Source organism: Sinocyclocheilus anshuiensis, unplaced genomic scaffold, assembly GCF_001515605.1.
Source record: "Sinocyclocheilus anshuiensis isolate Anshui unplaced genomic scaffold, SAMN03320099.WGS_v1.1 scaffold792, whole genome shotgun sequence".
Classification (NCBI taxonomy): domain Eukaryota; kingdom Metazoa; phylum Chordata; class Actinopteri; order Cypriniformes; family Cyprinidae; genus Sinocyclocheilus; species Sinocyclocheilus anshuiensis.
In genome coordinates, this window is record NW_015558618.1 from 27,904 (window position 1) to 42,742 (window position 14,839).

At 34.9% G+C, this 14,839-nt stretch overlaps 1 protein-coding gene across 4 annotated transcripts in view; it reads right to left on the minus strand.

Moving 5' to 3' along the window:
• The window catches only part of LOC107680448 (calcium/calmodulin-dependent protein kinase type 1-like), a 59,840-nt gene that overhangs the window by 13,875 nt on the left and 31,126 nt on the right, over window positions 1-14,839 (minus strand). For 3 of the 4 annotated variants that reach the window (XM_016476333.1, XM_016476335.1, XM_016476332.1), the window contains exons 3-4: window positions 11,792-11,923; window positions 1,956-2,030 (exon numbers count right to left, since the gene is read on the minus strand). In XM_016476333.1, coding sequence (XP_016331819.1) covers window positions 1,956-2,030; window positions 11,792-11,923 — 207 coding nt within the window. Of the gene's footprint in view, window positions 1-1,955; window positions 2,031-8,255; window positions 8,414-11,791; window positions 11,924-14,839 lie in introns of those variants that run through there. The other variant, XM_016476334.1, reaches the window with a different exon arrangement.

Below are 14,839 nucleotides of genomic sequence, written 5' to 3' on the forward strand. Positions count from 1 at the left end.
CATTTAATTCTGAGGAATAAAATGAAGTATTTATCTGACTATGAGAAGTTAGATATACAGGGGCACTTGGGATAAAAAATAAATAAATACATTTTCTAGAGTGAGAGCATGAGTTTATCTCTCTTCCTCTGAGGAGGTTGAGGCGGTCAGCAGGGGCTGCTGGGCGGGAGCAGTCCCAACCTACCGTGTTCCAGCTCCTCATTCTGGGGGCGTCACTTCTCGTACTCAGCAGAGTCTAGAGTCACAGTGGCGCTCCCAGGCCGAAGGCTTATAGCAGAAGGCGGTTCTGCGGACCGTCATTCTCGCTGGATAGTCTCCGTCTAAAATGTCCTGACGCCTAAGGCCTATAGGACTTCTGAGGGCCAGCTCCCTCTGGGGAAGGGCGGTGTACACTGCATTACACGGTGCCCGTCTCTCCTCAGTTCCCTCAGGAGATCGGTCTGCCAACCCTGCCGGTATTCCAGGGCACAGCGGTCTCTGGCGAGCGCTTCTCTCAGTTACTGCCCGGAAACGTAGCGGTACTAAGAGGCTCGATACCTCTACAGAGGAATCTAGAGCAGCTAGTACGTTCAAACCGATGAGCTTTGTAAAAATCGACGCGTTTCAGAAAGGCAGGGCATAGAGGAGATACAATAATGTACAGTATGTGGAAAATAATGTGTTTTTTTTTAACCTTAAACCACATAAACACATTTCATTACACCAAATACACAAAATAATGTTATTTTTTAGCAATGTCATATGACCCCTTTAAACAGTCTGTCATTATTTAAACTGACCGCCCCTCTTCTAGTATTTACCCATACATGGTCATTTTGCTCTTTCTCTGTGTGATCTATCAGTAGATCTTGAGTTCAGAGAAAATGACAAGAACACTTTTTGGTCTGTTACTCTGGCTCGCTCTTGGCATGCTGCTTTGGACACAATAATTTGAAAAACCTACTGTAACCATTGTGAAAAAGAAGAACACTTTAGCATACTTTTAAAAAGAGCACTTATTACAGAAATAATATACTTTAAAATACTATAATTAAGTGTGAAATGAATGTAATGTTTTCGACACTTAATTTGCATATTATTAATGATTAAACGAAAAATGCATTGTTCTTTAAATGTATATTAAATGCAATAAGTTGAACTTAGGAGTGCTTAAGAGTAGAACTTAAGAGTTTTTGACCCATTTAAGTAGGAATTAAGTAGCAGAATTTTATATTTACTTCTGTTGTCTTTAAATTATGCACTGTGAATGTGCTGATAAGCATTTATGGAAACTAAAATATGCTTTAATGTCATATATTTGAATATTTTTGTCCTTACACATTTGTAAAGATGACACTGAGATTTAGTATGTGTAAAATATATTAATTTTAAAAGTAATATCAAATAACAAACAACAGGTAAAATAAGTTTCATTTTTTTATTCAGTTTTTTTAGTTTTAGTATTTAGTAGTCAACACATTAATGTAAGTGCACTTTGTTAAAACATGACAAATGCCACTATAGCACTCCCTCAGGCTGAGAATGCAACACATTCTTGCATTGTGTTATGGATGTATTCTGACATATTTTAGAATACAATGAAAGTGTTTGCATTCATGTACTTATAGAGAATGTTTTGGGTCTAAATGTCTACATTTATGCATAGTAGCAATTAAAATATTGTAATAATGCCTTTGCATTTTTATTTGTTATATACAAATGCTCTAAAATTTGGCTTTTGGCCTGCATTGAGATCTTTGGAGATTTATTTACCATAAAAGCCACACAATATCTAAACTTGGAGAGACTTTAAGTCATGGAAATTAATGAGTTTGAGATAAGGAGCTAAAAACGGCAGCACATAGCAGCTGCACTAGATAATAGCTGAATTGTTTGGAGGTTGCTCACATACTCCGTCTGAAAATTATGAAAATACGGGGCGATAGCAAAGTTAAAATTAATAATCAATCACTCACAGTTGCATGACAAGGTAGAGGTGTGATTTACTCTCATAGATGTCCTCCAGGGAAACTATGTTGGCATGTTTAATCCTAGGAGAGAAAGAAAAAAATACATGACTTAACAAATATGACACAAGGACTGCCAACTGAGCATAAAATGCATTGGAACCTGAAATATTCCTTTAAGGCACGTAACTGATACACAGCATGCAAATTTGTTTGGGTGGAGCCAAAAGTGTTATGGAGTGTTATAATTAATGTTTGTGTTACTGCAGCCTCACAGCTCATACTAATAGCTTTAATCAGTTTGTCTCCATGAGAGCTGATCTGACACCAGATCTCTACTCATTCAGACAAATCTCTTCCACAATGCTCTAGACCGTTAAACTGACCCAGAGATGCTTCATAAATATTTACCAAGGGGATCTGGAATCAGATTTCCTGTTGCCTATAGCCTGAGATGCAATGTAAATATGAAACCAGGTCTGAGTGCATTGACTACTGAGAAAAAGAACGAGAGGAAAACCAGAGAGGGGGGGGAAGGGAGAGAGCTCTCATTTGATTCCATCAAATGTCTCATGCCTATTACAAACATAGTGTAAGACATGTTACTAACAACAACATAATGTGACATTTCCAGAGCAACTGGCATAGCGTGACACTCGTAGCAAGAAGGCAATGGGCAAAAACATCTCACAAAAGTGTTTCATCTTTAATTTAATCAGTGGCCTTCAGTGATTCCATAAGTATTTTCCCTACCCATTTTCTTCTCCTTGGGGATTTCAAAACATTCTTCAAATAAAATGTTCCTAGCCATCGACCAAAACTTCCAGCTCTGCGATGAATCACAATAATAAAACTTATTTTAAGCAAAATAGCATTGGAAAATTAGATAAGACAAAGTACAAAACTTTGTATGTAATGTTTCTTTTATTAAGGATTAACTCAAGTACTCATTTTATATTGTTAAAACCACAACAGTAAACTAAACAGTCACTAAATATATTGTAGTCTGATTTTTATTATTTTTATTCACTTAAATGTAGAACTGTACACAACCAAAGTTTGGTGTCAGTAGTTTTTTTTTTTTTTGAACAAAATTAATATTTTTATTTAGGAAGGACACATTAAATTGATCAAAATTGACAGTAAAGACATTTATAATGTTACAAAATATTTATATTTCAAATAAATTATTTTCTTTTGAATTTTCTATTCATCAAAAAATCCTGGGAAAAAAAGTATCACAGTTTCCACAAAACAATATTAAGCAGCACAACTGTTTTCAACATTGATCATAATAAGACATATTTCTTAAGCAGCAAATCAGCATATCAGAATGATTTCTGAAGGTTCATGTAACATTGAAGACTGGAGTAATGATGCTGAAAATTCAGCTTTGACATCTGAAATAAATTACATTTTAAAAATATATTAAAATTGAAAAAAGTTTTTTTTAATTGTAATACATTATAAACATCTGAATGGTAGTATATTTGATATAAATACACATAGGTGCATAATACACATTTATCTATGAAAATATAGTAATTGTAATTTATTTTATAATAGTCATTTTTTATTTATTTTATAAATGTTATAAATGTTTATAAATGTACTCAATTTAAAATCTGCCTGATGCAAGTTTCATCTTTGACGACGTTTCAGGGAACTCCAAATGAACGAATCACTTCATGTGAAGTAAACTCTTTAAGAAATCTCCTCATCAGTGCAGGAAGCAGTGAACACTGCGTAGGAAGCCAGAGAACCAGAATGCAGCTTGTGACATATTGAACAGACTGTACCTCCCTCCCACACAGCCTTGTGTTCATTCAAATTAAATATGCCGTCTATTCTGACTAAAATCTATGAGAGGGTGGATTTTGTATTAATCTAGTGCATAATAAAGAAGAGTTAAAGCAAAATGTATAAACTAATGTCACACATGTTCCTCCATAACCCCTGAGTCTCGGTCTTCACTGCCCCCACAACAGTCATCAACAGCCCAGCTGATTTTCATTGACTGGATGAATGTTGTGTGACATGTGTGGGCTCTAATTGAGCCAAACGGTGGAATCCCACACACCTCCCCACTGGCAATACGACACGACAGAAGCACCTGAATGAGTCACAGAGTCTCTCTTCCACTCATTCTCATTCTTTCTCTGCTGTCAGCAACATGTACACTCACCCACTGCCCTTCTCGCCTCCTCCCCTTTCAGGCATAGTGGTGGCCTCGTTTTTGCCTTCTTCTAAACTACACACCACTCACACCCACACAACCGTGGGCAGTCAGAGATGGCATGATTCCAAAGCAAGGTTATTATTGTTAATGAATTTGAGCATTGGGTTACACTTTAATTTTCAGGTGTCCGTGTTACAATGCAATTTCACATAAAAGTACTATCAATCAAAGTACTGCTGTGTTATTGAAGGAATAGTAATAAACAGTAATATCAGAAATATCAAAGGAATAGTTCGCTCAAAAATGAAAATGTGTTGAAAATGTACTCACCGTCAGGCCATCCAAGATGAAGATGAGTTTGTTTCTTCATTGAAACAGATTTGGAGAAATTTTGCCCAAATTTAGCATTACATCACTTGCTCACCAATGGGTCCTCTGCAGTGAATGGGTGCCGTCAGAACGAGAGGTGATAAAAAAAACATTTTCCACATTTTTAACTTCAAACAGTTTATGGATTTGGAAAGGGGACTCATTTGAAGTTAAAATGATTGATTACTTGACGGATGTGTGGAAACATAACGATGATTTGCTTCTTACAAACATGCAGCTTTTCACTTCACAAGACATTAATTGATGGACTGGAGTCGTGTGGATTACTTAAATCTGTGGATTATTGTGATGTTTTTATCAGCTGTTTGGACTCTCATTCTGACGGCACCCATTCACTGCAGAGGATCCATTGGTGAGCAAGTGGTGTAACAATAATCTTTTTCCAAATCTGTTCAGATGAAGAAACAAACTCATCTACATCTTGGATGGCCTAAAGGTGAGTACATTTTAAGCACATTTTAATTTTTTGGTAAAGTATTTCTTTAATAAACAACACATACTTTCTATAGGTTAAGGGTTTATGGTTAAGGTTTGGTTTAGGGTTAGATACTTGTAATTATGAATCATTTACTATTACTATAGTAAGTACAAGTAACGTGTAACAAGGACACTGTAAAATAAACTTTTACATAGAATAGTTTAACTAAACTCAAAATAAATTTCAAAGATTCAGTGCCATGAACTTTGCAAACTTGGACAGATCCAGACTAGTTTTTCTCTGGTGCGGCCATCTGACACCAGATTTAAGCCGATCACGTCTGTGCTGCTGAATCATAAATGCTTAGAATTATGGTATCACAATTTACTTATGAATGTAGAATCCATTATATATTTTTACCTCATTTCATTACTCACAAGCACGGTATACACATTGAACTTAAATTTTAATGGTAATGATTTAGCATGGTGCTTTTTCAGTACGGTACATGTGACCATAGATGAAACCATTTGAGGTGATATATTTTTGAAACATCAAAAAAAAAAAAAAACTATGGATGTCACAATATCATATTTTCACTACATTATTATAGTGGCCAAAAGAATTCATAATGATATGATATTATAATGATATCATATGATATTATTGCAATATCTATCGACATCTCAATAAATAAATAAATAAAGCTATCAAATTAATCTATTCTTTATTCTTTATTTTGTTTCTGTCCTTTTAAGGCCAATTAGTTACACTTGAAATACCCGCACAACCAGCATTAAGGTGCAATACCACAACCCTAGTTAATAGTAATATTATTCTATGTGTAGTATTAACATGATAAATATTTTTGAAACATCAAAAAAAAAAAAAAACTATGGCTGTCACAATATCATATTTTCACTACATTATTATAGTGGCCAAAAGAATTCATAATGATATGATATTATAATGATATCATATGATATTATTGCAATATCTATCGACATCTCAATAAATAAATAAATAAAGCTATCAAATTAATCTATTCTTTATTCTTTATTTTGTTTCTGTCCTTTTAAGGCCAATTAGTTACACTTGAAATACCCGCACAACCAGCATTAAGGTGCAATACCACAACCCTAGTTAATAGTAATATTATTCTATGTGTAGTATTAACATGATAATATTTCATTTATTTAAATAGCATAACGTCAGTATTGGTATACTGTGACACCCCTAATACAAACAAAATGAAAATTATGTATGAATCATTAAAACCAAATAAAATTGGCAACAAAATACAAAAGAAAAGAAAAAAAAGACTATAAAAAATGTTCCAAACGATAATAACCCTGTTTTAAACTACATAGACAGATCTTGCACTTGCTGACAGCAGATATAAGCATGGCCCTCAAGTTGTCCCAGAATGCCCTGAGCTCTGAGTAAGGTCAGTAAGCATGTCTTTCATTGAGGACACCCTGTCGGATTCAGTGACATAATCTGGATGTCTTACACAATGCTGACATCACAATCCTGCTGCACCATCTCTGTGGGTGATAAAGACTGGGGGACAAATGACAGCTAATCTGTCCAGTTGAGTTGAACTACTAGAGCTGCCTTTCTGTCTATATGCACTACATGGGCAGCTGCCTTCTTAGACAGCTTGCTAACTAAAACAGAATCTCATACACGAGTATTTAAAATGATCATCATAAGCAGCAACTTTACACATACTACAAAAAACACACTCACAAGAACCACTCAGAAGACTCATTTGACTCTATTCCAGTTTAGTGTTGACATGTTGCTAAGTTAATGACTTAATGGTAAATCCTAATGAAAAGGAAATTCACCCTATCTATTTTCTTTAATTGATCTTATTGCAAAAGATTTGTTTATTTATTATTTGTATGTAATTTCAACAACATTCAACAGACTTCTGATATACGGCAAACATCTCAAATCATTCATTATACTTAAACCCTGCATCATTTTGACTACAAGCTCGCATTCAAGTCTGACTCCATCAACCACAACCCTTTACATTTCTTCTTTTTAGATATTAATTTCACTTGGATACACTGCTGCGTTCAAGTCAGGCTGGAAAGATCTACGAGATTGATGACTTAAACGCACATGAACGTCACCACAAAGTCGGGTGTGTCAATGAGAAAACACTTAGGATGCAATTGATGCAGTATTGGTGTAATTATTATTTTTGTTATTTACAATAAAACTAAATACTTTTCGGTGTTGAATGATAATCAAATTCATAATATTTCATAACATTTCATGCAAAATTGCCACTTTGGATGGATTTTTTTTTTTCAGACTTCTCTATAGAGTTGTAGGCTGGACTTCACCAATCATTTTGTCTGTATAAAGCCCGCCCCTTTCTTACAATCGACTGCAAGCTCACATTGAAATTTGCCTCCATCCAATCAACATCTAATGGACAGAACCAAGTCCCTGCCCTACATATGTCACAGTATGGAAGAAAATATCTGTCACTACTTCCATTAATTTGCATAAAATACACATCACACACAAATACCGAGTAAAAATAGTTCATTTTTTTAATAGATTGAACTTTATTATTTTTGGTGTTGAGTGAAAAGTAACATTTTATATTTTAACTTGTTCACCATCTTTTTTTCACTTACACTGTAACAGTGCATTCTGTTCTGTCCTTCTCCATAAAGAATGCATTTTTTTTTTCTCTCCAGAATGAGGTACCTTAGAAGGCAACATAATGTTGCAGCCTACCTTTTGGAACAGTCTTCACGTTGAACCCAATGATGCTTTAAATTGCTTTCTAAGTAGGACAGCTCATTAGGTTTTGCAACAGAGTTAAATAAATAAAGCAGTCGATTTTTTAATACCCTAGTTTAATTCTAAGCCCCTTTCACTGGTGCCAGCAGATATTGTTTAGAAATATGACTTTGCAGCAGACTGTGAGTGCTTCCTCATTCACACGTCGCCTCAAATCTCTCTGCGAATACTGTGCCTCTTTGCCTGTGGTAACCCGGGCAACCCAGACGCTAAAAATAGCGTCAGCTGCTCCGGCTTCAGTCATTCCCACAGAGCTTTATGATTCCAGAGGTTTAAACATAAGATTCTTAACACACGCACAAATCACTTACTGTCCTCTCACCCTGAGATAACACGGCTGTTACATATAGATGAAGAACTTCATGGACTTTACAACTATGGGCCTCACTGTTCATACAGCTAGTAGGTGGTGATATTTAATGTGTGTGTGTGTGTGTGTGTGTATGTCATATACATCTGTAAGTGATCTGAAACTGTTTTAAGGACTCACTTGTGGAGCACAGCAATCTCATTTTCAATGCTGTTCTCCTTCCCCTCCAGAGCTTTTTTCGTGATGCATTTTATCGCCACTAGTTTTCTCGTCCTCTTCTCTTCTGCGAGCATCACCTCAGAAAAAGCCCCTCTGTAAGACAAGATCCATATAATTATTCAGAATTCAGTAAAACCAGGGGTCCATGAAGGTTCTACAGGGACAGATATACAAAGCATTTAGACTATAAATATCATATACATTTAATAACATTTATTAGGTTTTGCAACAGAGTTAAATAAATAAAGCAGTCGATTTTTTAATACCCTAGTTTAATTCTAAGCCCCTTTCACTGGTGCCAGCAGATATTGTTTAGAAATATGACTTTGCAGCAGACTGTGAGTGCTTCCTCATTCACACGTCGCCTCAAATCTCTCTGCGAATACTGTGCCTCTTTGCCTGTGGTAACCCGGGCAACCCAGACGCTAAAAATAGCGTCAGCTGCTCCGGCTTCAGTCATTCCCACAGAGCTTTATGATTCCAGAGGTTTAAACATAAGATTCTTAACACACGCACAAATCACTTACTGTCCTCTCACCCTGAGATAACACGGCTGTTACATATAGATGAAGAACTTCATGGACTTTACAACTATGGGCCTCACTGTTCATACAGCTAGTAGGTGGTGATATTTAATGTGTGTGTGTGTGTGTGTGTGTATGTCATATACATCTGTAAGTGATCTGAAACAGCTGTTTTAAGGACTCACTTGTGGAGCACAGCAATCTCATTTTCAATGCTGTTCTCCTTCCCCTCCAGAGCTTTTTTCGTGATGCATTTTATCGCCACTAGTTTTCTCGTCCTCTTCTCTTCTGCGAGCATCACCTCAGAAAAAGCCCCTCTGTAAGACAAGATCCATATAATTATTCAGAATTCAGTAAAACCAGGGGTCCATGAAGGTTCTACAGGGACAGATATACAAAGCATTTAGACTATAAATATCATATACATTTAATAACATTTAATGACTGTTTGAATAAGCATTAACTAAAGATTAAGAAATGAAATATGTAATAAATGTAATAATGTTAGTTAATGTTTTTTGATGAAAGCTGTTATTAATTTCATTTTTAATTAAAGTTAGTGTTGAGAAAATCTAGTTGTTTTAATCTTGGGGTCCCTGGGTTGGCTAAGAGTCATTTTTCGATACTTGAAATAAAAATGAAATAAAATATAAATAACACATTACTAAATTATTTTACATTTCTATAATATTAACAAATGAAAATTAGAATTGCCGCATTGGCAACTAACTGAAATAAATAAGTACTAAAATGACTAAAACGGAAATAAAATAAATTAAAGCTACATAGAAATGTAAAAAACAAAAAGCACATAGCAAAATTACTAAACCTTCAGCTGAAATTTAAATGAAAACTGAAAATATAAAAATAAAACTTAATCGAAATATGAATTAATACTAGCATATAAATAATTCTAAATAACACTGATTCCTGGGTCAGAAAAGTTGGCAACCCCGAAAACATTAAAGGCAAATACCTATGCGCAAAATTCCTAAAATTGTTGGCATAAGTAACATGCTGCTGGGAAAGCTCTCGTTATTTTACTTTTACTATGATTGTCAAATCTTTCCAGTGAAAGTCACAGATGGACTGAATGTTGACTCAGATATACTTGTCTCAACAAGACCTAACCATAAAAAAACATGGTACAATGGTAAGGAATAAAACTCTTCCATTGAAAATTTGCATTCTTATCTAAACCAGCTGTGAACGAGACAAGAATATTTAGCTTCTATTTCTGTGGCCCTGTCCACAAAGGAATCCCATTGGCTCTTAGGTCACTCCATATCGCTGAACATAAAAACATCACATTTAACCATTATAGCTAGTGGATCAGTGAAAGCGAAGGAAAACAGGAAGCAGATGTTAACAGAATTCCTCTGAAAGGATAACAACACAGGCAACGAGTTCTCAAGAAGAGTTTAAGGAAACAGTTGAAGCATGTAAATTAAGGTGACCAGATTTCTGAAATGAAAACTGGGGACATTTCCTAGTTCAGTAGTCAAAATATCACTGAAATCTCACTTGTGATTATGTAAAAAATGGGGACAATATATATATATTTTTTTTAATTTTTGTGGGTTTCATATATATTAATATCATAATGAATAATTACAGTGACATTTGAGGATCAAACTTACTCTAGTTTTTTTTATACAATTCACCAAAAATCCCACTATGAAAAATAGTAAATAGTAACTTTTTAAAATTAAACATTAAAACTAAAACAAATATGAGAGCGTATGATAAATAAAACTGTATTTAACAAAAAAATTTAATATTTTTAACTCTAACATTTTCACAAACTGTGAGTACAGTAATTACAACTTTTCAAATTTTATGTTTATGCTTTTGGAAAGGGATGTTTTCTATCCCTAATCAGGCTTATTATTTTGCATGTTAGGCTCATTTTGACCACAAAGTATGTGCTTTCTGCAAATGTAATTGCACAAGTGTAACTGATTAGTTTATTATTTTTTTTAATTATTCATATTGGAGTTGTGACGGTGGAAGTTTCAGGAATGTTTAATATTGTGTGCGAAACAATACCGCAACCTTATCATGCCTTGTTATACAGTGCACACAAACAGTATTACTTTGTTTATAGTTAGTATATGATGACCTGCTTACTTGTCTCCGTGCTCGTGCTGGAGCTGGTTCACTTACATCGGTGCTCGTGCTGGGGCTGGTGTTGGATCCCTATTTTGGAAAGTTTTTGCTGGGATGGGCATTTTAAAAAATCTGAAATTCGCTTTTGTGCCATTATCTCCTTGTATTAAAGTTAATCTTGTTCGCATTCTGTATAGTTCATGTCTGATACCATGTGCTAGCGTCACGTGTTCATGAGGATTAGGCTAATCATCCCATATAGAAAACATCACAAGTAAAATTAATCATGTTTTAATGTTGCAGCCTACCTTTTGGAACAGTCTTCACGTTGAACCCAATGATGCTTTAAATTGCTTTCTAAGTAGGACAGCTCATTAGGTTTTGCAACAGAGTTAAATAAATAAAGCAGTCGATTTTTTAATACCCTAGTTTAATTCTAAGCCCCTTTCACTGGTGCCAGCAGATATTGTTTAGAAATATGACTTTGCAGCAGACTGTGAGTGCTTCCTCATTCACACGTCGCCTCAAATCTCTCTGCGAATACTGTGCCTCTTTGCCTGTGGTAACCCGGGCAACCCAGACGCTAAAAATAGCGTCAGCTGCTCCGGCTTCAGTCATTCCCACAGAGCTTTATGATTCCAGAGGTTTAAACATAAGATTCTTAACACACGCACAAATCACTTACTGTCCTCTCACCCTGAGATAACACGGCTGTTACATATAGATGAAGAACTTCATGGACTTTACAACTATGGGCCTCACTGTTCATACAGCTAGTAGGTGGTGATATTTAATGTGTGTGTGTGTGTGTGTGTGTATGTCATATACATCTGTAAGTGATCTGAAACTGTTTTAAGGACTCACTTGTGGAGCACAGCAATCTCATTTTCAATGCTGTTCTCCTTCCCCTCCAGAGCTTTTTTCGTGATGCATTTTATCGCCACTAGTTTTCTCGTCCTCTTCTCTTCTGCGAGCATCACCTCAGAAAAAGCCCCTCTGTAAGACAAGATCCATATAATTATTCAGAATTCAGTAAAACCAGGGGTCCATGAAGGTTCTACAGGGACAGATATACAAAGCATTTAGACTATAAATATCATATACATTTAATAACATTTAATGACTGTTTGAATAAGCATTAACTAAAGATTAAGAAATGAAATATGTAATAAATGTAATAATGTTAGTTAATGTTTTTTGATGAAAGCTGTTATTAATTTCATTTTTAATTAAAGTTAGTGTTGAGAAAATCTAGTTGTTTTAATCTTGGGGTCCCTGGGTTGGCTAAGAGTCATTTTTCGATACTTGAAATAAAAATGAAATAAAATATAAATAACACATTACTAAATTATTTTACATTTCTATAATATTAACAAATGAAAATTAGAATTGCCGCATTGGCAACTAACTGAAATAAATAAGTACTAAAATGACTAAAACGGAAATAAAATAAATTAAAGCTACATAGAAATGTAAAAAACAAAAAGCACATAGCAAAATTACTAAACCTTCAGCTGAAATTTAAATGAAAACTGAAAATATAAAAATAAAACTTAATCGAAATATGAATTAATACTAGCATATAAATAATTCTAAATAACACTGATTCCTGGGTCAGAAAAGTTGGCAACCCCGAAAACATTAAAGGCAAATACCTATGCGCAAAATTCCTAAAATTGTTGGCATAAGTAACATGCTGCTGGGAAAGCTCTCGTTATTTTACTTTTACTATGATTGTCAAATCTTTCCAGTGAAAGTCACAGATGGACTGAATGTTGACTCAGATATACTTGTCTCAACAAGACCTAACCATAAAAAAACATGGTACAATGGTAAGGAATAAAACTCTTCCATTGAAAATTTGCATTCTTATCTAAACCAGCTGTGAACGAGACAAGAATATTTAGCTTCTATTTCTGTGGCCCTGTCCACAAAGGAATCCCATTGGCTCTTAGGTCACTCCATATCGCTGAACATAAAAACATCACATTTAACCATTATAGCTAGTGGATCAGTGAAAGCGAAGGAAAACAGGAAGCAGATGTTAACAGAATTCCTCTGAAAGGATAACAACACAGGCAACGAGTTCTCAAGAAGAGTTTAAGGAAACAGTTGAAGCATGTAAATTAAGGTGACCAGATTTCTGAAATGAAAACTGGGGACATTTCCTAGTTCAGTAGTCAAAATATCACTGAAATCTCACTTGTGATTATGTAAAAAATGGGGACAATATATATATATTTTTTTTAATTTTTGTGGGTTTCATATATATTAATATCATAATGAATAATTACAGTGACATTTGAGGATCAAACTTACTCTAGTTTTTTTTATACAATTCACCAAAAATCCCACTATGAAAAATAGTAAATAGTAACTTTTTAAAATTAAACATTAAAACTAAAACAAATATGAGAGCGTATGATAAATAAAACTGTATTTAACAAAAAAATTTAATATTTTTAACTCTAACATTTTCACAAACTGTGAGTACAGTAATTACAACTTTTCAAATTTTATGTTTATGCTTTTGGAAAGGGATGTTTTCTATCCCTAATCAGGCTTATTATTTTGCATGTTAGGCTCATTTTGACCACAAAGTATGTGCTTTCTGCAAATGTAATTGCACAAGTGTAACTGATTAGTTTATTATTTTTTTTAATTATTCATATTGGAGTTGTGACGGTGGAAGTTTCAGGAATGTTTAATATTGTGTGCGAAACAATACCGCAACCTTATCATGCCTTGTTATACAGTGCACACAAACAGTATTACTTTGTTTATAGTTAGTATATGATGACCTTGAAACCAATAATGGCGTCTCTTTTGATAACTGATGATAATAGCTCTCTGCTCCAAGTAAGCAGTATAGCTCGCAGCGCCCTCTGCTGGTTAAAATAATCACAATCATACGATTGCCAGCTGGCTAGATTGGTCGGGCTTTTACAGTGTATTTGCGGGTTGTTTGAATGTGCTGTAAACGGGGACATTTCTGGGGACAGGACATCAAAAACCAGGGCTATCCCTGGAAAAGGGGGACATCTGGTCACCCTAAATTCTACTCTCTGATTCAAACAAAAACTGATTAATTCAGGAAATAACACACAACATTAGTGTGTGTTGGTCAGAGACAGGGGCGCGGGAAGATGTTTTCGGTTGGGGGTGCTGTGTGTGTCCGTGTTGATCGATAGTAGCTGATCAATCTCGGGGGTTGGGCTGGGTCCGCTAGGCTTACTTGTCTCCGTGCTCGTGCTGGAGCTGGTTCACTTACATCGGTGCTCGTGCTGGGGCTGGTGTTGGATCCCTATTTTGGAAAGTTTTTGCTGGGATGGGCATTTTAAAAAATCTGAAATTCGCTTTTGTGCCATTATCTCCTTGTATTAAAGTTAATCTTGTTCGCATTCTGTATAGTTCATGTCTGATACCACGCGCCAACGTCACGTGTTCATGAGGATTAGGCTAATCATCCCATATAGAAAACATCACAAGTAAAATTAATCATGTTTATAAAGATAAACATGGGTTTATTATAGCCCACTTACAATTTACATTTCAGAGATCATTACAAATAAATTATTAAATGCTAAAACTGAATAAATTTAAATGAACAAACTTGCCGTTGCATCTGCAACCATGTGAAAACAGGGGGTGCTGCAGCCCCCTCAGCACCCCTACTTCCCGCGTCCCTGGTCAGAGACACATTATATGTAACTCTGCGTTGGCTGGATATATTTTCACTGTAGGAGAAAATAATATGGACTAACATGGCCAAATTTTGTCTGAAATGTAAGAGTTTCAGAATTCAGTTTCATAATGTTTATTCTTCTGATGGTAAAACCATAAGTCATTGAATAAAGGAGTGTGTGTCAGGTAGGGGTGTGCAATATATATTGTGTATAATAATATCATAAT